Here is a 24,894-nt window from a genome sequence, read left to right on the forward strand (position 1 = left end):
CTCTTTTCCATCATAAAATGAATGCAATGCTTATACCAGACAGCAATAAAATTCATATATGATTATAAAAAAGCTTCTTTATTAGTAAAAAAAAATCTTCAATGAAATGTATGAAAATTTATCTTAATCTGGATTCAAAATTTTTTTGAATGAACACATTTTCTTTTGAATTCTAATGAACCAAAATGACACCAACTTTTAATAGAAAACCAGTCCGAATTGTATTTTCATGTGCAGCCATCAAAATGAAACTTGCAGATTAGTAGAAGGATGAGAGAGAAAACTTATGATTGTAGGTTTATCTTATAAATTTTAAAATAATCTACATTCTTCAAAAAACTAATTAAAAAAACTGGATAGAAATAAAATTACATGATATACAGTGTGTGTGTATTCTTCCAAAAATAATTTAATTATTTGGAAAACAAAATCTGTTGAAAACATTTGTGTAGACTTCAAAGCTTTTTATGAATATGAGAATTATCAGCCAAGTTGCGGCCATTGCCAGAATTTAAAAAGCACTTGTGTCTATTTATTCAGATTTTAAAGGTTCCTTATAATTTTTTCTATTTTTCTTTTTTCTCACCAGTCTTTGAATCATTTGAACATTTTTGTTCACTGCAAGATAAGATCTAAGAATAAAACTATTGATATCTTTAGTACAGGTGACGCTAGTTTTTACTAGTCTGTAAATGGGAGACTAAAAAATGTAGGAAATAAATTAGTTTTTCATATTTATTGATTTCGTAAAAAATCACTTATTTTTGTTTTCATTTTAAAATTTTGGTAAATACAAGATTCCATGGAATTGACATAAGATAAAATATCGCACGAATCTCGTTTCTCTGAAATATTTGAGGGGTGATGTGTGTGGAACCACTTATTGCAGGAACAATCTTTTGTGATCTTTGATTAGAGATCTCGATCAAACTTTTGGTGTCATTGTAAGAGTTTGTACATTAATTTCTTTCATCCAAAGTAAAGTACAATCTTTTCAGTTTTGTTGACATCGCGATTTGTGAAGAGGAAAGTAGACTAACATCAGTTGGCCGAAGTAGAGTTTGATCGACTCAGAAATGGCTTTATCAACAAGCTAATGTGGCGGTTCTCAAACTTTTTGACTCAGAGCTATTTTTAGTCTATAATTTCTATAGCAAAGTCCTGTAGGCCACTTTTTAAAAAAAATTTATTCATCAAACTTACTATTTTATTTTCTTAGAGAATCCATGGAGCCCCCGAGAAGGGAGCACACAGCCCTTAGAGCTCTGCAGAGCAGAGGTTGAGAACTCCTTAGCTAAAGTATAGTACCATTTCCCACACACCATCAGTTCAACCAATCAAAATGTACAAAGAGTGAATTATGTTAACTACACATCTTCACTTCATAATCAAACCCTCCTTTCTGGCACGTGTTCACAAAACACCTGCATGTTGGTCATGACAAATTGGTTAAATTCTCTAACCCCTATCCCCTTTTTTCTCTTAAAACATGTAGAACATCAGAATTGAAGTTTACTACTATGAATTGAGAGCAGTGGTGGCTTGTTTTATGTTTTGGGGGCACCAAAACAAACTTTCAAAGATACCAGTAGTCAATTTTCACATATGATTTCTAATTTTATTTTAATTAATTAGCTAGTTTGTGTATTGAAATTTTATTTTCAATATGTCTGTTCAGATAGGAAAAAATTTACGCTCAACCTGGTTGCATATGCAAAGATTTTTAAATCGATTTCTAACGTATCGCAGAAAAAAAGCATTGAAAACTATTAGCCTAAAACCAATATATTTGTATAACATTCATTGTATGTGCGTAACGTTTTCTCACAAAAAGGCATGAATTTTTTCAGTAACGAAAAATTTTAATGGCAAAATAGTTGTTACCAACAGATAACACCATGAAAATATTTCCAACTTTCGACAACAAATTTTGCTATTTAATAAAATCTTGTCTTTCTGTGCAAACTAAATCATTCATGTTTTTTGAATTATTGCTTCTTTTTGTTCACTTTATGGATATTAAGTGAGGAAATCTCCCTCAAAAATTGTCCTTTTGAGTAAATTTTTTCATATTTTTCAAAATGTGCTGCCACCTATCAGTGAAAATATTTAACTGCATAATTTAAAAAATATATATTTTTTTTAGTTTGTGTGTGATGAATTCAAAATTTCCACAAATGTCAAGAAAATTCCTACGTATTTCAATTTTTTCCATGGATTATGGGAAATTTATCTCCAGTTACCATCACTGGGACGCAGGATCTAACGTGCTGCCGAAGATATAACTGAGTGGAGCTTTTCTTTCCCTCTCCACTGTTACATCCTTTCTGAGGAACAAGGCACTACTCCTCGAGTGTCAAAAATATGAACTGAACTTGCGATTTAATTGAATCTCTTGCTACAAGTTCTAAATGGAAACGACAAACATTTCGCTTCAGAATATTTTTTTTTCAATCAAACAGTAATAAAACCCATGAGATATACCTGTATCAGTTTTGAGCGTTGAATGTAGTTTTACCTTTCTCCAAGTGTTCATCAATGGCAAAGTAATTCCCAGCAAAATATGCTTGATTATATTTCTGTGTGACTTCCCCTGGCCAAAATATATTTCAAAACCTTTACCTTCTTAATGTTTCCCCCCCCCCTTCCCAGAATTGTTCTCAGAGATTCTTACCAAATATTTTACATTTTCTCTGACCATTTTCATAGCTTTCCATCTCGGTAGAAATCCTGTACCATTGGGATATCATATCCTTATATATCCGGTTCGAGAGTGTGATGTCACAGCTAGGGCAACACCTACAGATTTGATTTGAAATGGAAAAATTTTCACTCAAAAGTTTGAAAATTATAAGAGATGGCCCAATCTAGTGATTTTCAAATTTTTGCCACTGTTGCTTCTTGATCATTATTCATTCATGACTACCCAGAAACTTTGGTGACATCCCTAGGAGCTGTGACACACTTTGAGAATCACTGGCCTAATCTGATCATACTAATGTACAGAATGTTTATGCTTTCTGAATCTACTTTCACATCAGCATATTTCATAAGAAAGGAGATTCAAACCCCCAACCGTTTATTATTACAGTGTACATCCCCCATCATAAAGGCTGTGTGTTCATTACATTTACTACTCTTCATACTAAAACAGCTTCAGTCATTTTGTTGTCACTTTAGACAAAAATAAAAATTATGATGTAAAAAACAAAACTACTTAATTATACATTCATCCAAAGAGAAAAAATATTGAACTCAGTGTTAAGTAATTAGTTGGTCTTAATGGAGGGGGGTGAATTTTTTTTTTCACATTTCATGATTTGACAATTTCAGCAATGGTGAGCCACATCACGATGTTAATGTTGAAGTCCTATTCATAAAAAAATTGCCGGTGTCAACAAAAAAACCATTTATTAAGCAAATGACATCACATAACAACTAAAACATTAAATGTTTTAAGTATAACTGAAATACATAAAAATATCAAAATAAAGTACTTGAAGGATGAAAATAATACAACAAACAAATACTATTTGATACATTAAAATAGTATCAAAATAAGGCACTTAAATATAATAAAAATAATACCACAAAAAAAATCCATTTTCAATATTTCTAACAATATTTTGTTGGAACACAAAAACATTGACTAAAACATAATCTCTAATTCGTAACAAATGTAGTCCTCATATTATGAATGCACTTTTTGACAGCCCACAATATATTTCTAAATCAGTCAGATCTCTGGCAACAAAACAGCTACACTGGGTTCATAATCACACTACTGAAAAAATCTGGATGTTTATTCATGAAAATTAAATTCCAGACACGGTAATCTTAGTTTATAAAGTTTCTTTTATTAAAGGGTGTAATTAATATACAAATTTTTTATATATATAATAATATCCTCAGCACACTTTTCATACATCTTTTTATTCACATCAATATATATATTTTATAACGTCTTAGCTCAGCATAAGTTTTACCTTTTTTTTTCAAAATTATCTGATTTGTTCTTTGTTTTTTACCCACATGCACATTTTTCTTTCCCTTCCTGTTTACTCTTTTCAAAAACAAGATAATGATTATTAAACAGCTTAACACACTGTTACATTTCAAAGATAATTTCCATTGGTAACTTATCCCTACATTATTTGACTTTATCATGTGCTATATGGAGAGTTACAAAATAAGTGATGACTCATGGAGGGTTTCCATAGTTTATCCCAGTTCACTGAAAACCTGATTCAGGAGATGCATATAACCACAGCATGAGAACTATTCCAATAGCTTGCCTCAACCATTTTAATCCGCTATCATCTTTGTCAAGATAAGTTGCAGCAGAAGATTCATGTCTTATTTGAATCTTACAGAAAAAAAAAAACACTTCAATTCTGTTGTAACTTTGTCAACTCAGAAAATCAGATTTTACCTGATCTGTTGATGATTTTGATAGTACGTCAAACTCATAAAAGAGAACCACAATCACTGGATTAGAATATAAGCAATAAATTTATTTTAAAATAAAAAAATTTAGTCATGATCTTATGTGTCATGCTGACAAGAACATTTCAATATTCAATAAATATTTATCCAGGGTTCATACTCATTTTCGTAAAAAAATTTACCTGACTTTTCCAGGTTTCCCAGTCAATTATTCAAAAACTTCCAGGTTTTTTAAATCAAAAAGTTAATATAAATTAATAAAAATTTATATTAATTATAAAATTAATTTTAATTACAATATCATAATGACATCATAATCATAGATTTTTTTACACGCATTTATGCTTTTCAAATATGTTTGATGATGAAAAATAGAACGCAATTAAGAAATGAAAGATTTCCCTTTTCTGCAATTTCGATGCCCACAAGATTTAAGCCTTTACAGTTGTTTCCTTTGTGACATAATTAGCCAAAGATGTAGTTGGTTTCACTGCATCAAAATTCTTTACAGTTGGCTTGCACTCGCATAAGCGCTAGAACTGAGAAGTTTAGCAATCGAGGGTTTTTCACTGAACTCCTCTGATTTCACATGCTTGGCATGGTTCTGGATAACTTATCGGCCCATGTAGCGAGTTTTGCCGAAAAGCTGCCACACCGTGCTTTATACGGGTCATTTTTGCCTGCTTCGATCCAATTAGCCTACTGAAGAATTGGTCTACTGACAATCCGCCCACACAAGTTTTCTTACAACACAATTGTTTTCAAATAAAAATATCCACGTGGAAATCAAAATATACATGTGCGCCATCCGCTGTTCCTAACTGAAGTAAACTTACGAAATTATCGCAACTGAGCTTTCTACGATACGTATTTATGATGTTTCTGGAAACACTAGAAAGAGTTACGATAAGGTCGTAGCAATACATTTTTCCAAGCGGACTTACGAAATCCTCATTCCTCCTCGGCAGTATCTATAGTTTTGCAATATTTTACGATGTTATCGGAATTCTCTTTCTATCTCGACTGAATTTTTTTTTTCTCTTTATTATTTTCTTTTTGATCGATCTTGTTTTCTGATCAGACGACAATCGTGACGATTTTCCAGGTCGTTGCCTGAAATTTCCAGGTTTTAAAACAAAAACGGGCCACTTTCCAACTTTTTTTAGTAAAAAAATTTTTCCCTGACTTTTCCCAGTTCTCCCTGACCCGTATGAACCCTGATAAATATTTATCTATATACATATTTTCTTACGATAGATAATAGCAAAAACATTAAAAATCATAAGTCATCATATCTTTTGTGTGATTTGATTAAAAACGAACCTATTTGAAATTTTACGGGAGTTCACTTTGTGATAATGTCATAAAAAGTTTCCACATTTCATTACACAAATATGTGAACTTTTATCTTCCAAACAGAATTAAACATTTTGTATAAAAAAAAAGTTAATTGAAATGGTATATTTAAAGAAATAATCATTAATTTGTATCGTGCAATTGAAAAACCTTGAAAAACAGGCTTTTTCAGAGGAATGCATTGATGGCTATTTCTCCAAATAAAGAAATTTAGAAAGTATAATTTGTTAGTCTCGCCTATGATATCATATTCAACACATATATGAAGTCCAAAACAAAGTTTGTATACACCCCTTATATCTAATTGATATGTGTCCTGACTATAAACATAGAGTCTATCTACAGTAAAATACATATGCCTGATCTATTGTAAATGATTGCTTCAACCCTGGTAGCAAAATAAGAAAGTTATAGCATTTTTAACTCTAACTTACTCTAACCTTTTTACTTTGGCAAAATAAGCAAAAAAAAAAAAATAATCCAAGAACAAAAGTTTTAGAGCAGTAATTCCCGAACCTGTTCATTGTGGTGCCCTTAATGCTGAGGGTGCAATTTCCAGGGACTCTGCGGCTGCTTCAAGAAAATAAATCATGGAGTTTAGTAAATGAATAAAAAGGCTTAAAAGATGGCTTCATGAATTAATAGGATGGGAACTGCTGCTGCAGAGCATTATTGGATTTTGAGAAATCAACACTAAGAAACAGGGAAATGCATAATAATTGCCTGTTAGTTGTGGGGAATGATTACACATGCATTTAATAAAAAATTCTTAGAGCAATTCCCCGACTTAAAATTTAATGTGAAACAATGGTAGTCAGTAATCCACCATTATCTGTTCTATTATACTATCATAATCTTGAGTTTCATAGACTTGATTTACTACTGTGCAATTGCACTTGAGCATTAGTTAGGCATCTAATTTCCACTGACATTTAATGACAGCTATGTAATTTTTGGTGTTGATTTCCCATTTTATAATGCTCTACAGCAGGGATTCTCAAACTTTTTCCACCTGTGGCACCCCTTTTCCTATTCAATGCTTATCCGTGGGCTATGCTGGCTCTGCAAACCTGTTTGACAAAGGTTGGAAGTGCACAGTTTAAGAACAGTTTAGCAGCTACAGTTTTGCAATTTATATTGTTTGTTACTTAGTCAACTTCGTTATTTTGCTACTAAGAGCAGTACCATCATTTTTAATAAATTAGACGTGTACTTTACTATAAATAGACTTAATGTTCAAAGTTAGAAACAAAATAATGTCTAATGCTCTTTTACTCGAGTGAATCTGTTGTTACTCTGCGTACAACATTTTGACATACATGCAGAATTACAAAACTGGATTCTGTATACAATTATAGTGAAATTATTCTGCATGGCAAAAACTCTGCATGTGCAAAAGCATTTTCAGTCATGTACAGCATAAATGGAGCATTGGTTAAGAACTTCCTTTTTACCAATAACAAGAATGGATACATACTTTATTTTGGACACTGGATATCAATTGATTGAAAATATATAAAAATTTGTATTAAATGCTACAGGTGACATATGCTAACTTCATCCTCTGTCATAGTTGTTGATAGCCTCTTCAGAGCTTCCTCCATTTCAGAGAGAGCACTCAAAAACTTATCTTTTTGTTCTGGAAATCCTCTTTGCACATCTATATAAGAAATTTATTTTTTTTGAAAGCATGGAACTTGAAAACAATCATATACAGTGCAATCTGATATATCACAGGACCTCATTATGTCCACACATTATTTTATTTAAGTAAGAAAAATCTCTTTTTATATACTCGGTTATAGTGAGATTAGGCTGTGATGTAATGGGGGGAGGGGTCCCTGTGGACACTAGAATCTATTAAAAACAGTTCAGTTTTAAATGTAGATTTCCCTGACCTCTTTCCTTCATCAAAGTTAAATAACCAATAACCTCAAAATATCAATTAGCCAGAGAGAATTTCTTTGTTTCTTTTCATTTTAAAATAAATGTTATGTTTAAAATATATATATAAATTTCAACTATTTCAAACATATCTGTGATTAAAAAAATATGCAGCTGGAAGTTTTTTTTGGATGCATTCTGCCTCCTGTCTCCCCTTAAAAAGTCTCACCATAGCAAACAATCAGACCTGCAGAAGAAAAAAAACATTTCAACCCTTAAACTGTGCAAAAGTCAGAAGTAGAGCTCCTTTGAAAAACCAGGCTGACTCATCTGTCATATTTGAGCGAAGGTGTGATGGCAGTATTATCTCATTACAGTATCACCTGCTTTATGCGATCACAGTTTTTCACATTTTCGCTAGAACATGATTTCGAAAAGTTTGTTAAAAACATTGTAAACCCGTGAAATTTGGTTCAAGGTTTTATTCTAATTATGGAAATTTTGAAAATGAGTTTGCAAATCAGAGATGAGACAGCATGATGATAAAATCTGTTAGATTTGAGGATGTCAATGAGATAAAGGTGTGTAAAATGCCCAAATTCCTCTCATCAGAGCGAAATAATAACGTATTGACTCTCTTATCAATATTGTTTATAACTCGCTAATAAATTTGGAAATGTAAAACAACATGATTGAGGAAAATCAGAAGCCTATTACTAATTTTTATTTGGCCCACCAAATTTTTAAGAAAACAAATGGCTGATATTTTAGTAGTATCATAGACAATCAACACATTGACTATGTCATCAAAATTGTAATAGATGAAACTCATTCCAATGAGAATAGAATTTTCACATTTGCAAGAGGTATTAATCATTAATAAGATGAAGAATGCTGCCCCTTAGACAAAACTTGACTGTTTCATTATGTACAGAGAGGTGCCGCTGACACACCATAGTGCATAAAATACCCAGAATTTCAAAAAATGATGCATAAAAATTTGCTAGTTCCAAGAAAGGTACCGAGAGAAAAACCTTCCCAACTTCTTTCTTTTCCCTCTATCTATCATGAATGACCTTGAAAAGTAGTTTTACTACTCTGACATACAAATGAAGCATTTTACTGTATTGTATTAATATAAAACGCGGGTTGTTAAAGAATAAGATGACAATGAATGAACGCCAGGGGCTCTGTCACCGGACTTATTCCGTTACCGAGATCTCTTCCAGCCCAGCTTTCGTGGCAGAGTCAGGGACAAAGTGAGTGCACCTAACAGTCTGAGTGTGTAGCTAGAGTGTTGTGTTTGACATTTCAGTGCTGCCATCTATACTTCAAATTGTGAGTGAAGTGTAATGATTGAATGATTTGTCGTTATAGGCCTGTTGCTCTCTGTGACAGAATAAGATGAGCGGTCCGAAGCTTACAGGAATTCCTCTCTTGAAACAGAATAAGATGACAAGATATCTAGTTGCATCCCTGAATGAGGGGCCATGTACCATATTTTCCAATTTTGGAAAGCTTTCCCCCTGCGAGTTACATACTGGAAATTACTGTACTTTCGCAACTTTCTACCGGCACTGAGCGACATCGTCTGTACGGCGTAAATTTGCTTTATTCCTACAAGGTTGTGAATGTACATTTTTTTTCAATTGTGAATGATTGAAACGACCACTCAAATTTTTATAAAATTTCCCAGATTGGGGGGGGGGGGTTGAGAAGAGAGAGACTATACCTGGAATATTCACAATTTTGTCATCTAGCTGCTATGCAGTCGTCACCATAGCGCATCGTGAAAATCAGGGGTGCATATATAAAATTGGTCTTTGGAGGGACACAAGGATATCTTCCACAGAAATCTTGGGTCGCTAACACTCAAAAATAATTTTAAATTAACAGATAGTATCAGGATATATATTTTCACTATTTTAATTTTTTACAAAATATTAAAAAATTTAAATTTTGATCATCTTTGGGGGGGGGGGGGCACGGGCTCTCATGCCTTCCTCGAATTTCTCCTTTGGCAAAAATCCAGGTTTGGAACCTGTGATTGTGCAGTGGCAATCAGCTAAACACGATTTTCTACAGTTTTTCAACTTTGAGTTGACTCTCCCTTTGGAAAAAAAAGCTCTGCTGCCACCATGATCACACAGACCTGCAACACAAATATATATACATTAAATTTCAGATAAACACATTTGGATTATAGATAATACGACCTACTGAACACAAAACAGGCCAAACGTTGGGCACAAGCATACTGCTAAGTTTCGCCAACACAAATCTGACATAGCTCCCATATTCAGGTGTGAAAATATGTGGCAGTTAAATGGTGGTGGTAGATCAGAGTTATGGACCATCAGGAAGGGAAAAGAAAATCATTCCATCAGGAAATTGCTTAGCGAGGGAATCAGAAGATAAACATCAGAATCTCATTTGCTTTAAATTTAACAATTAGAAGATATTATTGAAAGAGCTAAGGTTTTTTCCGAAATAGAAAATCAAAAGAGAATTTATGGATTGATTTATTATTAAATATATAAATGTGTATGACTTAATTATATTTGTTTCAGATTTATTACATCTGTTAAATTCTCAATGTTAATGGCTTTCTTCGTAAGCTTTTTCTGCTAGTAGACAATGAAAGTAAAAGAACCTAGTCATAGGCTGGTAAATTAATTTTTTTTTCAATGAACTTTTGGATTGAACATGTTTTTAGAAATGATTTGATCCACAGTGAATAATGGGGTGAAGAAACCATACTTTAATTTTTTTTTTGTGAGAGGAACCCACTTTCACTCAAAAAGAACCGAGATTTTGTCAATAACCTGGGTCCAGGGACCCAAGTAAATTAGAGTATAGCGGCATCTCTGATGTATACATATGAGCCTATCAGCCCAAGAATTTCAGATGATTAGACCCATACTGAACAGAACTAATCCATTTGTTATCCAATTGAACTGTCAGAAATATATAGTGTTTATAAAATAGTATTAATTAAATTCATCCATCCAACGAAGATTTATCAATTTCATTTATAACCAGATTTATTTATAAGCTTAAAGAACTCATTGAATTAATTCTTTTTTATTAAAGAATCACCCTTCAATTGCTATCTTACCCATGCTAAATTCAATTCATTTTACATGATTTTGTCTTATGCAATTATTTTGCAGAACTAATTAATCATGTAAAATGAAGGATGCCTGTATAGCCAATCGCTGGCCCCTAACATGTGTTTTTCAAGTATTAGATGTCACTTGGAGCTACAAACCAGTTTTTTGTTCAAAAATGGAATTCAAAGTTCAATTGAGAGATGTGTTTTATAAAATCTCTGAGCTTGTCACTGTTGAGATTACAGGCATTTGAGTAGGTCAGGTATCTTGTAAATGCTGCTGAGAGGGTTAATTTGATTAACGCAATAGGCATTCATGGTGCAACCTAGATAAATTTACCACAGTTTGCCCCTTCCATTATGGCTATGATCACTTTAAATGCCAACAGCAGTGGAGCATAGAGAAAAAATAATGTGTGTTTAAATTTTGCATGAATTATTCAAATGTAAAAACAGTGTCTTCATAAGACAATACTAAAAACAACAAATATATACATGAAAACTATTCAAGTAAGTGTAACTCACCAGTTACTTTTGGATACAGGTTTTCTAACTGTTCTAGAAGCTGTTGTAATTCAATCTCAACATTTGAGATAGAACTTTTATCCATGGAATCTACATTGTTACCACTATTTCCAAAGTTCTCTGAAAAAGATGGTGATAGAGATCCAATATTTGAATCAGGAGATGTAGCCAGTAAACTTTTTAAAGATTCCTGCACTGAGGAAACAGTTGAGCTTCTTCCAGATGACACATATGCACTATGGGCTGAAGAAACATTGCAGCTTATTCCACTAGAGCCGGCAGCTGAAAGGCTATCTACAGCCTTGGAAGAACACTGGTCTTTGCTTTTGTAAATATTTCCAGTGATAAATGTTTCAGACATATCTTTTAATTTCTCAATTGATCCATTGACAGTACTCAAATCTCCTAATTCAATATCAGCTAAAGAATATAAGCTTTTGGCCTGAATATTGGCTGATACTGTCTTAGAAAGATTCATTAACCCATCGATTTTAGCTCTGTGTTTAATAAACTTGCTGAGATTCTGTGGTGATTGCAGCATACCTCTTCCATTTACTACTGCTAATGGGGTGCTTTCCAAATATGCATCTGAAGTGGTCACTGAAATTTGATGTTGTGATAGAACAATTCCATTTTCTGTTGTAACAGATTCAACAAGCAATGGACTTTGTACCTGCTTTGAATAAATGAGAACAGGGGTTAAGTTATGAATGATACCATTCATTAGCTGCATAAACAAATATCACACACTTTGGTTGAATATAATTTAAGGAAAAAGTTTTTTTTTTTCCGCAAGCTTTGTATTAGAGAAAATTTCCTTAAAATCTAAAGTGATTTTTCATTTTGAAATTTGAAGAGTAACTTCTGCACGTATTCATGATTTTTCAATTCTAAGCATTACAAATATACCAGAAAATTCCCCAACATGGCTTCAGCACACAGTAGTTCATGAGTGCCAAAGGAGTTTTTGCAAGCTCTACACCCGATGTTTTCTTGTCTCCTGACTAGAAAGTATGACAGAAACTCAGACAAAATGATTAAAACACATTGCTACCACAAGAAGTCCCTCATCAAGGGGTTAGCACACCAACTCTATGGGGGGGGGGGGGAAAGGAGTGTTGAGCACTGCAGTTCTGAATTGGCAATAAATTCCTGGTCCCTTGAGTGAACTAAAAATATGCCGCATGATCACTTGAGTGAATTTAGCTCTCATATGCAGAAGATGACCGTGATGTGACATCAATGATTAACATAACTTACAGCCAAAAATGCGTCCAAATCTTGCTCTAAAGGGTTAATTTTTCAAATCTGATTTATGAACTTAATACTTAAAATCATAATGGAGCATTACTTCATTGACAATGGGTTTCTGAAATAATAGATTAGTATTAAAGTGACTAGAGAAATACCCCTAAAACCTGAGTATAAAAATAATTTCAACAACAAAGTAATTACCAAAAGCAGTTCATTTAACTGCAGCACCTGTAAATTACAGGCATGGATATGATTGCAGAGCATTGCTTGTGTTGCTAATAACCAACTTTTATAAGCTTCATTAGGAAGAGCATTTCCTGAAACCTGGACAGCATTTTCAGTTTCTTTGATTTCACTATCAATAATCCTACACAAATGAGAAAAATTGATATTTAATGAGAGAAACAAAAAGGTGATTAAGTTTTTAAACAAAATACATATCAAAGAAATGAAACATGCTGTAAGGAAAAAAATAATGTTTGGAAATTAAAAAAAAAGGGGAAATGCTCAGATTATATATGTATTTTAAGATGATCTGGTCATTGTGATCATTTATTTGAATTCAATATTTAATAGCAAAAAAAAAAAAAAAAAAAAAAAAAAAACAATTACAGTGTTTGAATTTTAACACAATTAACAAGTTCAAAAATAAATATGATAAACTTAGATCAGGGCTCCCACTCAAAAAATGAGAAAAAGTAGGAAAACGCAGGACTAAAAAGTAGGATGGGGGAGGGTAACCCTCTTAGACAACATAATCACAGCATAATGGAAAAAAATCCCTAAAAAAATTTGAATAATTAAAAAAAACAATTTTTAATTTTGAATTAACTTTTTTTTCCCCTAGCACTATTTCAGTCAAGCCAAAACAAAATGACAAATGACTTGGTTACAAAACCAATTTTTGGCCAAAACAGTGCACTAGCAACCACAGATAATTCTTTGCTGTCTCTCCTCATATATATTACATTATTTTTCGGAGTCTTCCAAAGTGACGAGCTTGTCAACTCTCTTCGACAAGGCACTGCAAATTTCGAAGACATACATTTTTTAAGAATGATGCACCTTCGAGACCACTTTCGAAAGCACAATGCAAAAAATGTGTAAATTACAAGATCCGACATATATAAGACAAGGTGAACCAGATAGTTTTACTGCGTTGCTCATCATTTTTTAAATTTTTCTGTTTTGTTTACATTTTACTGTTCAATGCCAGTGTAATCATTTTTGACAAATGAAGCACTTCCATTTCTAGCTCTTTGCTGAGCATTGTAAATATTGTTCATGCCTTAAAAATACAGAAGACAACTGAATGCTATTGGGTAGCATCAGAATCACCAAACCTAGAATAGGCCTATGTATCCAACTGCTTTGAAATGCAAACTGTTGTTTCACCTATTTGCACCATAATTTTGAATGATGAAAGTTACTGTCCAAGACCACGAAGTAATAAATACAAAATTATTTTTCCACCCAGACAGAAGTTTTTAATGACTACTTGTTGAACCCTCAAACTAAGCAAATGAAAAATTAATCAATCAAATGGTCCACATACCCCCCCCCCTCCTCTAAATTACCTTAAAAATGATATAATTTCTGCTTTGGCAGAATCATTAATTGCATTCTCCAACATTTGTAATATTTGGCAATATATCAATAATTTCCTGCTCAATTAAAATCAATTACACAAATTTTGTCAATAGGATTTGGTAAAAAAGTAGGAAAAGTAGGACACAAACTAGAAAGTAGGACAAAAGTAGGACATTTTACCAAAAAGTGGGACAAGTGGGAGCCCTGACTTAGATAAGACATGCATAAGTTTTTATGGACAGTATTTTATTCTATCATTTGTTTTATTAGTTTTATTTTATCATGTATTTGTTTTCTCGTGATAATTTCTCTTATTTTGGGTTGCTGTATTTTAATTATGCTTGATATCCATATTTTTTATGGTTATCTCTTTTCAGTCATCTCATTAGGCTTTTTGCCTGTTGTGGTATTTGTATTTGCTTCAATAAGAGTGTCTAAAAAAAGTAAAAATTCTATGGTTGATTTAAAAATATATCAGCAAAAAAAAGGAAATTTTGCTGCAAAGTTTATTAGAGTTTATTTCACCAAGTATGCAATATTAAACAAAAATTATCATCATATAGACCAGTGTTTCTTAACCTTTTTCAGCTCATGGCCCCCCCCCCCCATGGATCACATTTTTTTCTTGTGGCCCCCCTGTCCTATCCAAGGCCCCTCTATCCTCATCCAAGAGTGAGATACTTTCTATTTTTTTTTATTATGAATGAAATTTTAATAAATCAGGTCAACCTCTAGAATATCCTGGCTAGACACGGATTCATATGATGGATTATCATCTCTCGCAGGAGTCACATTATATGGTAATAAAAGATCTGTGTAAAATACGAGACGATCCAATGAACATGCACGATAAATTGACCCTCCCAACACATCAACCGTTGCTCTGGCAGCCCTCCATACTTAGCTGGTACTATGATTTAAGTAACAGCTTACATATGAAAATCATAGTACCAGATCCCATATAGTGCAGTCCCCCTCCCTCCATTGTAGACATGAAGACCCGGGTCATGCCTACATAGACCCAAGGGTTAAGATGCCCCTGGTTCTATGAACGGATCTGGTGAATTCTGAAAGTAGTAATATTTTTGAACTATGTTTCACTTTTAAAGCTTTTCTCTTCACAGCTCTCTGACTCCCTTCACCACTTGTCGTAGATTACCCTTCTTCTGATTTTCTACCATGCCCCCCCCCCAGAATATCCCAGGACCACAAGGGGGCCATATGGCCCCAGGTTGAGAACCACTGATATAGACTATACTTATGGGTGGGGGGTTCCATGAAACCTAGCACAGCAACCAAAAGTCTATTGTACTATCCCCAAAAAAATAAGTCTAGTAGAGACCTGTAGCTGAAGCAAAGATTGAATGGGAATATGTTGAAGCTCCCATGGTTCAATCAAATGACCCAAATGCTCAAACCTGTAAGCAGAGTACATTTCACATTCACAAAGAAAGTGAGTAGCTGTTTATTCCTTACATAACACAACCTCTACAGATTGAATCACTACTAACTCCTATGACATTAAGATGCCTTTTAAGAGTACAGTGACCAGTAAGTAGACCAGTGCCCGAGTGGCATGGTGGTAAGATGCTCTTCTACCATCGTGAAGGTTGTTGTCAGGGTCCCGGGTTCGAACCCAAGGGGGGATATAGATAAGATATTTTCCCTAACGAACTCGAGGCGACCACCGATACACAGCGCCTTCACTTCCAACCCATCTCACTAATGGCAGTAAATTGCAATATAGCGATATGGCCAGAGTTGGTGTTTGGTGAAATAGTAAGTAGACCAACAGCTCTACGAATACCATTTTTGCTGAGCTTCATCAGCTCCTTCTGCCTAAAACCAGGGCAGTCACAATTTATCTCTTTTGCCTGACGCTGACCATCACCGTTCAGCCAATCTAGGTACTGTATTTTCCTGAATGAGTTGAAAACATTATTTCTAATCAACTCCTATGAAATGCCCAAAGCTGAGCCAGGACCAATGAACAGAGTCCTAGAACCTCTTCTAGCCAGCTTGTCAGCCAATTCATTACTTGAGATACCTAAATAACTAGGTATCCAGCAAAGCTAGACTCTGTTGTTGTTTAATAGATTACAGAGTGCAGTTTAACACTCCTAGACCACATGAGAAGTAATTTCAGACTTCTGAAGATCCATCAGAGCAGCCTTTGTGACTATCTCTCAGAGCACATAAAAATATTTTCTTCAATAAATCTTCTACTATAACCTCTATCTATGCAAATTCTACAACACATGAGAATTGCAAAGATTTCAGCCTGAAAAACAGGTGTAGGTCTCCTGAAGGTTATGATAACTGTGTACCATCTCCAGGACTATTTCCAAGCTTAGAGCCGTCAGTACACCAAATAAGATTTCTATTACTGAGTAGGAGCAACGTCCCGTCTTCCCTAGAAGGGAATCAAACCATAAGGAGATGTGCCAACTTTTGAAATCCAGAGATTCTCCCGAGGGTGGTACCCCCCCCCCTTCCCGACACTCATAGACTATCAAAAAAAAATTCATTAAAAAAAAAAAATTTAAAACAATTTTTTTTTTTAATAAATTAAGGAAAAGTTACATTCTCCCCCCCCCCCAAGGCAGGTTCTGCATTGCCCGAGAAGAATATAATTCCGTGTCAGTCTTTCCATGCAAAATAGAGAAATCACATCTATATACTGTTCATAAAACATAAGTGTTTCCTTCCGTGGATGAAATCAGTGATTGATAATCTTGGGTATATGAATTCTCAAAAGCTTTATATTTAGCTGTATAAAGCTTAAAGTTTTATATTTTCTTTCTGAAGATGTTTAATCGGAAGAAACAATTTAAAAAAATTCAAATTACAAAGCTGCGGACGAAAAAAACGTGTTTACCACACGGCTGTTAATGGAATACAATAACGATTATACAGGAATTTCGGCAACCAAGGTCATGCCCCTGATAAATGATTGCCGATAAACGCTACGAAAATGAAGTCGCGTCTTTGCCAGTTGCTTAAATGCGGTCACAGAGACTTTTTTTACGGCTGTCCTCTACGGGTGTTTACCCTAACGGTGACGGTAATCATTGACGCCACGACAATGTGAAAGCTCGCGTAAAATCCAATGTTCTGCCAAAATCCGGAGAAATTTTAACAAATCCGGAAAGCGGGAAGAAGGATGAAAAAACCGGAGTCTCCCGCCTTTCTAATGACCCAAATCCTTGAATCTTTCCATGCAGATGATTGCTTCAGCCTCTGTATGCATGTGTGGAGGATAATCCTGAGTAAAAGTTTGAGTGCTTTAGTAGAAGTGGTTTTCATACAGCCAGAGATAGCCATGCAAACCATTCTGTGTAGTTTAGCGAAGTCTGACCTAATCATAGTGTACCTTGTTCTGGACCACCAGACAACAGAACCATAAGTAATAATAGGGCATATGATCATTGAATAGATTCAGTGGATGATCCTAGGATTTAATACCTGCCAGCCTAATAACATTTCTGCAGCCCCAAAAAGCTCTCTTAGCTTTGTTCAGACAAAACTCAAGGAGCTTCTTCCAGGTCAGTTTCTGATCTAGGTATACACCTAGAAATTTAACCTCACTGGCATATCCAAGAGTTTGACCAAAGATGTTCAATATCATATAATATTAGGATATAATTTTAAAATACGCTTAGCATGCATGCATTTTGAAAATTATTTTTTATTGTCAAAAGCTTCCGTTACATTGCAACTACACCACAGAATGAAAAAAAAATTAAGTAGTCAAAAATAATACCTGTATGCCTGTTGGAGATTTTTTATAACTCCAGACAGCTCCTAAAGCATGAATGAAAAAAATAATATTTATATAAATATGCTGCTCCCTTCTACTAAACACACACCTTTTTAAACAGGCTCCAGGAATATCTAATGAATTAATGTATGCCAGCAAGTGTTCTAGATATGTATTCTTTAATGTAAATATAATTGTGTAAGGTAAGTGTCTGTGTTCAAAGTGCCACATTGATATTTCAAATTCATAAGTGACTGAATGAAAAAAGCATGAATTCATATTCTGTGGGGTTGAGATTGCTAAGACTTTTCTGCTATAAATAAACTTATGCTGCACACTTAATATATTTTGTAAAGATTAACATAATTTCTTTTATACTTTGTGAACTTGCATAAATAGTTCACATTACTGGCGCGTACAAATGAAATGATATGCAACTACATTACTATCAAGCAGTTTCTACCTACTAAAGGGCTTGATCCCTTTGATTTATAAGTATTCTAAGCTAAGAGTTTTCATTTCAAGAAACATGCTGGCAGAAGAAGTGTTGCAACTGCAATGCATGCTAAAATTGTTTGTAAAATTTTTTTCCTCCTTGGTCTCTAACACACACAGTTCCCACTGTCTCTATATAAGGCTAGGTGCAAATTGAGACAAAAGATATGGCACAGTACACTCATTTGTAATTAACCAAAATCAGCACACAAATTTTATGTGACACAGCTATAGAATCTATGAACTGACATTTAGTGCTGCTGTTGAGATTCAGTTTTTCATGCTCCACATGCGTGATTCGTTGTATTAAACCAGTTTTTTTTAGGAAATATTTAAAAATATTCATAGTATTGAGAAATTTAGTTTTAAGTGAATTATTTAATACAGTCAAACCTTTCTCGAAAAATGAACAATTCCTTGCATTTACTGTACTAAATCAATGCATTTTCACCTCTGTCTTGAAGTAATTTTCATAAAACTCTCTCTCAAAGGTCAAGTCCAATGATTGCAAAAATATGCATGAATCTAATCTAAGCTTACAGATTATTTTAAATAAAGTATGTAAATAAATTGAATTGAACAAAAAAAATTCAAACCTATTTTAATATATTTACATGTAATGTGATTGAATATTGATTGTGTAACTTAACCAATAATTTCATTAGCATATAGTAAAATATAGTTCAGTATTTTTTAGTTTTTATCAATCGAATTTTTTCCCATTTTTGGTGTGTCTTTTCTTTCTCACTTAAGAAAACTCTATTTCTTGAAGACTATCTCAAATTTTTTTTGGTCCAGTCAGTTTCAAGATAAAAGAATCGGTACAGTCAAACCTCTCTATTAATTCTGTTAATTGTCATAACCTAACTGTATCCAATACATCAAAAATGTTTAGTGCAGTAGCCTAGATTGATCAACAGAAGTGAGGTTTCATTACTTCATGACACTAGACCACATGATTCAAGAAAATTTTATCGAAAATCAACAGGAACACCAGTGCGTAATCAATATTTTGGGAGCAAAACATTTGGAAATTTTGTTGATAAAGACAGTGTGAAAACACACAATGAGAATAAATAAGGATCAGGACCAGTGTGATGTTTCTTTGCACCATCTTCTTGTTCTGCTATTTCTTAATATTGGGAAGTTTTCAAAAGGGGATACATAAAAGTGGATTGTTAAACAAAATTACCAAAATAAGAGAAAGCAAAATAGTGCGTACATCATATCAGATTTTGTAATGTGATGAACAAGACACTGTATAAACTGGTTATCACAAAGGAGATATTAAGGAATTTACAGAGAAAGTAATATTGAAAAATATCAAATAAAACTGGTTTTCCACAAATAACCTACAAGGGTTTTCAAATTTTTTTCCTACAGCGACTCCTTTGAGCTTTCAAAATCCTGCACACCATTTCTATAAAGGTCAGGGTTGGCAAAAAAAACAACAGGTTTTTTTGGTATAAACAGCATTTACATTAGAAACAATAAAATTTCTGAAAAATCAATCAAACTTCTAATAATTAATTGAAATAAAATGTTTATTGTAATTAATCCATAAATATTTCTTACATTTTAACGAAAACCAACTTTTGCAATTTAATTATTTTGTAGCTTACTCAAGGAATTATCTTGTTTGAAAATTCTTATTATATTTAAAAAATGTGTTATTCTTATATTATTAACTATACAAAAAAGATGTTTCCTCCAGTACTTTTAATATGCTTAATAAGAAGCAGGGTTCCCACTCAAAAAATTAGAAAAAGTAGGATGGTGTTACCCCCCCCCCCCCAATAGGTAGCATAATAAAAGAAAATCCAATTTTTTTAATTAAAAAAAATTCAGAGCACTATTTCAGTATCCTATAAGATTGGCTCCAGCGAAAGCAAAATAACAGAAATGACTTGGCAACAAAAACAATTTTTGGCCAAAACAGTGTACTTTAGCAACCACAGATAATTCTTTTCTCTCTCTCCTCATAATACTGTGTATATTACATTCTTTTTTGGAGTCTTCCACAACAACTCCCTTTATCAATAGGGGTATCAACTCCCTTTGACAATGCAGAGCAAATTATGAAGACATTTAAATTTAAGAATATGACGTTCTTTTGAAACCACTTTCAAAAGCACAGTGCAAAACTTTTAAATTTTAAAAACTTGGTCTCGTGTAAATAAGAACAAGGTGAATCAAGTGGTTTTACTGTCCATCCTTTTTTGTAAAGGGATTTGTTTACGTTTTACTGTTCAATGCCAGTGTCATCGTTTTTGACAAATGAAGCACTTCCATTTCTAGCTCTTTGCTGAGTATTGTAAATATTGTTTATGACTCTGTATACCCTAAAAATACAGAATATAATATTGAATGCTATTGGGTAGCATCAGAATCACCCAACCTAGAATAGGTATACGTATCAAACTGCTTTGTTATGAAAACTGTTGTTTCACCTATACACTAAATGTGCACCATAATTTTGAATGATGAATATTAGTTACTTTCACAAGGATGACGTCACTCTCCGCTATACGAAGGTTTTAATGACTGGATGTTGCGAAGATACATTTTGGAAAGAGAGAAAATTCAACTGCCCCTGCGGGGAATCGAACCCACGTCCTTTCACTTTCTGGGTGAACGGCCTAGGTGCCTCTGTAGTCTAGTGGTCTAGGGCGTTCACCCGGAAAGTGAAAGGATGTGGGTTTGATTCCCCGCAGGGGCAGTTGAATTTTCTCTCCCAAAATATATCTTCGCAACATCCAGTTGTTAAAACCTTCGTATTAGTTACTTTACAGTGAATAGTCCAAGACCATGAAGTGATAAATACAAAATTATTTTTTCCATCCAGACAGCAGTTTGGTGAGTACTCTACTTGTTGAACCCTCAAACTAAGCAAAAAAATTAATAAACCAAATACATAGATCCACATACAACCTGCCCCAAATAATCTGAAAAACTATGCAATTTCAGCTTTGGGGGAATCATTAATTGTAATCTATTATATTTGCATTATTTAGCAATATATCGATGATTCGTGTAATTGATTTTAATTGATAAAGAAATTTTGTTGATAGGATTTGGTAAAAAAAAATAGGACAAAGCTTAAAAAGTAAGACATGAGAAGGACATTTTACCAAAAAGTCTGAAAAGTGTGACAAGTGGGTTGAAATCAATCATTTCAACAGCATCTAAAACAAATTTTTGCATCCATTCCAACATCCCCAAATCTCTTTGGTCTGTAATTTTCTGTAAAAAGTTTTCATACTTAGGATAATTTCTTGATCCAGTGGTTGTGAAATTGCTGTTGAATTAGGTGGTAAAAACAATAATTTGATTGCTGAAAGGTCTGTTATTTTTGGATGAGCGGTGCAATTAGCCAAAATAAATAAAACTTTTCTCTCCTCACTCAAACATTTTCTATCCAGCTTCCTCAACCATTGTTTGAAAATCTCTGATGTCCTTCATGCCTTTTTGTTGCCATCATAGTGTACAGGAGGAGTTTTAACATGCTTAAAGCACTGCAGGTTTTTGATTTTCAAATAACAAACTGTTTCAATTCTTCAGAACCATCTGAGTTTGCTGCTAAAAGAACTGTCAAACGATCTTTGTGTTTTTTACCTTCTTCACATTTTTCTCCTGAGAAGGCAAGAGTTTGGTTAGGCAAAAGGCGTCACAATTAAAAAGGCACCACAATTAAACACATCTGCATCTTTACATCCTTCTATCATTGTTTGAGAATATCATTCTTCCACTTTTCAAGTTTCTTGAGATACAGATATGCTCTCTCCACAAACTTACCTAAAAACAATGCCATGGCACTCTTTGAATTGGGTCAACCATCCTCTGCTCGCAGTGAAATCACCTTGATTGAGACTTTTTACAAAATCTTTTGCTTTTCTCTTGAATTATTGGTTCTGATAATGGGATTGAGTGAGATCAAGCGGATTTCAACCACAAAAGAGTTGCTTCTTCTACGTCGCTGAAGTCTGATTTTCTTATGAGTTTTCTGCTTGGTTCATAAGAAGATTCAAATGCTGAAAAACTTTTTCCCTTATTTTTGGCAAATGTTTAAATATTTTTCCATGCAACTGCATATTCTTTGGCGAGTTCACTCAGAGTTTTACCCGATTCTAGTTCTTTCAAAATTTCAACTTTTGATCTTGAAGCATGAAGTTTACGTGGAGCTATTGTATTCATGGCCGTCGATACTCACCATGAAAACTAAATGACATTCAGGTCTAACCAGACTTTAGCTCTTTTTCCAAGAAATCATAAAACTCAGCTTCTCCAAAAACATTCTTCGCAACAGACAATATCAAAACTCCCAATAGATAAGATTTTCACCCCTATTGGATGTTGACAATATCCAAACTTCTTTTTTTACCATGAAAAGAATGAAAGAACTTATTTGGAAACACCACGAAAATAAGCCGGCCAACAGGTTCCACACATTCATTCTTCACATGCACCCCCGCAAAAAGGGACCCATCATAGAGAACAAAGAAATAAAGGATTGTCGAGAAATACCCATGAACAATGTCAAAAAATTGTTAGAACTCGTAACACACAACTCGTACACAGGCAATTGTAAAAATCAGCCATAAAGGGACAAAAATCATATTTGACTTAAGCGGAATTAAGGCAAACATGTGTCAAGTTAGAGAATTTTCCCTACATTGAAATTAGTATTACGCCAACCAAGGGAATAATAGATGTTTAGTTATCAAGATTCCACTGTTTTTTTTCCAAGGGGAAAAATTATATTTAGGCCACTTTTGTGTGATTTTTTGTAAAAAAAAACATGGTTTAAACCAAACAACCCTGATTGAGGTAGTGCTTTGAAAATGCTTGTTTTTATTATCACTGAATAGTTTTAAAACTTCAGAAGATTTTGGCATGTTCCAGAGTTTGAGAACCTTGTCCTGGTAAATGAAAAAAAGGGGGAAAAAATAAATACATAAGTTTAAGTTGAGAAATTTGGATATCACCATTTCACCACACAAATTTGTGATTGGCAGCTTTTTAATTCAGTCATTATCTTCTTTCCTCCTGCTTTCTTCGGTATAAACAACATTCTATTGAATTTCTACAGAGGTAAAGTTAAAATGAATTGCATTGAAACGGGGAGAAGACTATACAGAGTGTCTACAACATACCAAAAGAAAATTTGGTGACTTTCTGGTGCCCTTTTCTCGTTCGACGTAATGAACCATGCTGGATAATTTTTTCATATCAGTGGTTCCCAAACTGTGAGTCGTGACCCCTTAGGGGGTGTGCGTTAATGAAATGGGGGAACACGAGTGAATTTACATAATAGAAACATATAAGAAATCAATTTTAATCTTTTGTAACTTTTCATGGGACATGATAATGATGTCAATACATCATCATCAACACAATGTATTTTGATTGACCATACAAATCTTTGATGTGGAGGGTGGTGATGGCTGCAACCCCTTCATGTTCCCATGTATTTCCACCCATAGCAAGAACTGTCTCACAACACAGAGATCAAATTTCTCTATCAGTCTTACTGGGAACATTTTCAATTTGTTCATTTTTGCAGCACCAGTCATTTTGTGCCCACAATGGTTTATTCTAATGAAACCTAGTAAAGCCAATTACAACTGTGAATTAGAACAGTCTTCAGTGGTGTTGAAACCAGGGGTGCTGTGGATGCTCGAGCACTCATGGTAATAGGTGACATAGGTCTCAGCACCCCAGAATTTATTCAGAAATTGAAATTTCCTATATATAAAGCTCACTCACTGGTTTGAAACACCTCCAATGCCTCCCCAGTCCTGTTAAGCTGAACATGTTCATATATATATTAGGCACCTCAGCTGTTAGATGGTCATTCATATATAGCACATATTAATCAATAAAATTCAATGCTTTCGAATAATTTAAAAATTTTTCTCAGGTCTGCATCCATATTGTTACTTTTTCTGTAGCCACCAGGCAGATCATTTCAAGTGCTTAGATAAGATAAATTTATATTTGGCACAAGTGAGTACATAAATAAAATTATGATACACATGGTCAAATGAAATACCAAATGTTTTTCCCCTGTTATTAGATCAGGGCTGGACAAATCGCCAAAAATTTACATGGCCTGTCAGGCATGTGAATTACAATAATACATGCCAGAATCAATATTCTACATGCCTGAAAAATATTAATAAATATATTTACTAGATTTACTTTCACCGGGAGGGGCCAGGCACCCTCCTCCACAGGTTCAAGCCACACAAGCCCCCCTCCCCACATAAGTGGATATAGGTTGTTTCTCTACCCCCATGCCCCCAAGTAACTTTGCAAGATCGCCTAAACCCTCAGTAATTCATGAATATTCAATGTAACCCTATCCCTACATACGGCCTTGCGGGTCGTATATAGAGACATCTGGAAACCCTAGACTCCCCCCCCCCCCACAATATTTCCATCGTATCAGAATTCCTTTGGCACTTACAAC

General features: G+C 33.9%; 1 protein-coding gene across 2 annotated transcripts in view; it reads right to left on the reverse strand.

The window, feature by feature from the left end:
- Positions 1-5,504: 5,504 nt before the first annotated feature.
- The window catches only part of LOC149065698 (uncharacterized), a 69,332-nt gene continuing 49,942 nt past the window's right edge, over positions 5,505-24,894 (reverse strand). Inside the window, exons 12-15 of one of the 2 annotated variants that reach the window (XM_089253731.1) lie at positions 17,931-17,971; positions 12,779-12,944; positions 11,324-11,996; positions 5,505-7,462 (exon numbers count right to left, since the gene is read on the reverse strand). In XM_089253731.1, the coding sequence (XP_089109857.1) occupies positions 7,338-7,462; positions 11,324-11,996; positions 12,779-12,944; positions 17,931-17,971 (1,005 nt within the window). In that variant the 3' untranslated portion in view covers positions 5,505-7,337. Of the gene's footprint in view, positions 7,463-11,323; positions 12,000-12,778; positions 12,945-17,930; positions 17,972-24,894 lie in introns of both variants that reach the window. The other variant, XM_089253730.1, reaches the window with a different exon arrangement.

Source organism: Pholcus phalangioides, unplaced genomic scaffold, assembly GCF_987345545.1.
Source record: "Pholcus phalangioides strain wild (caught in Gottingen) unplaced genomic scaffold, Ppha-v1.0 ptg000039l_1, whole genome shotgun sequence".
NCBI classification, from domain to species: domain Eukaryota; kingdom Metazoa; phylum Arthropoda; class Arachnida; order Araneae; family Pholcidae; genus Pholcus; species Pholcus phalangioides.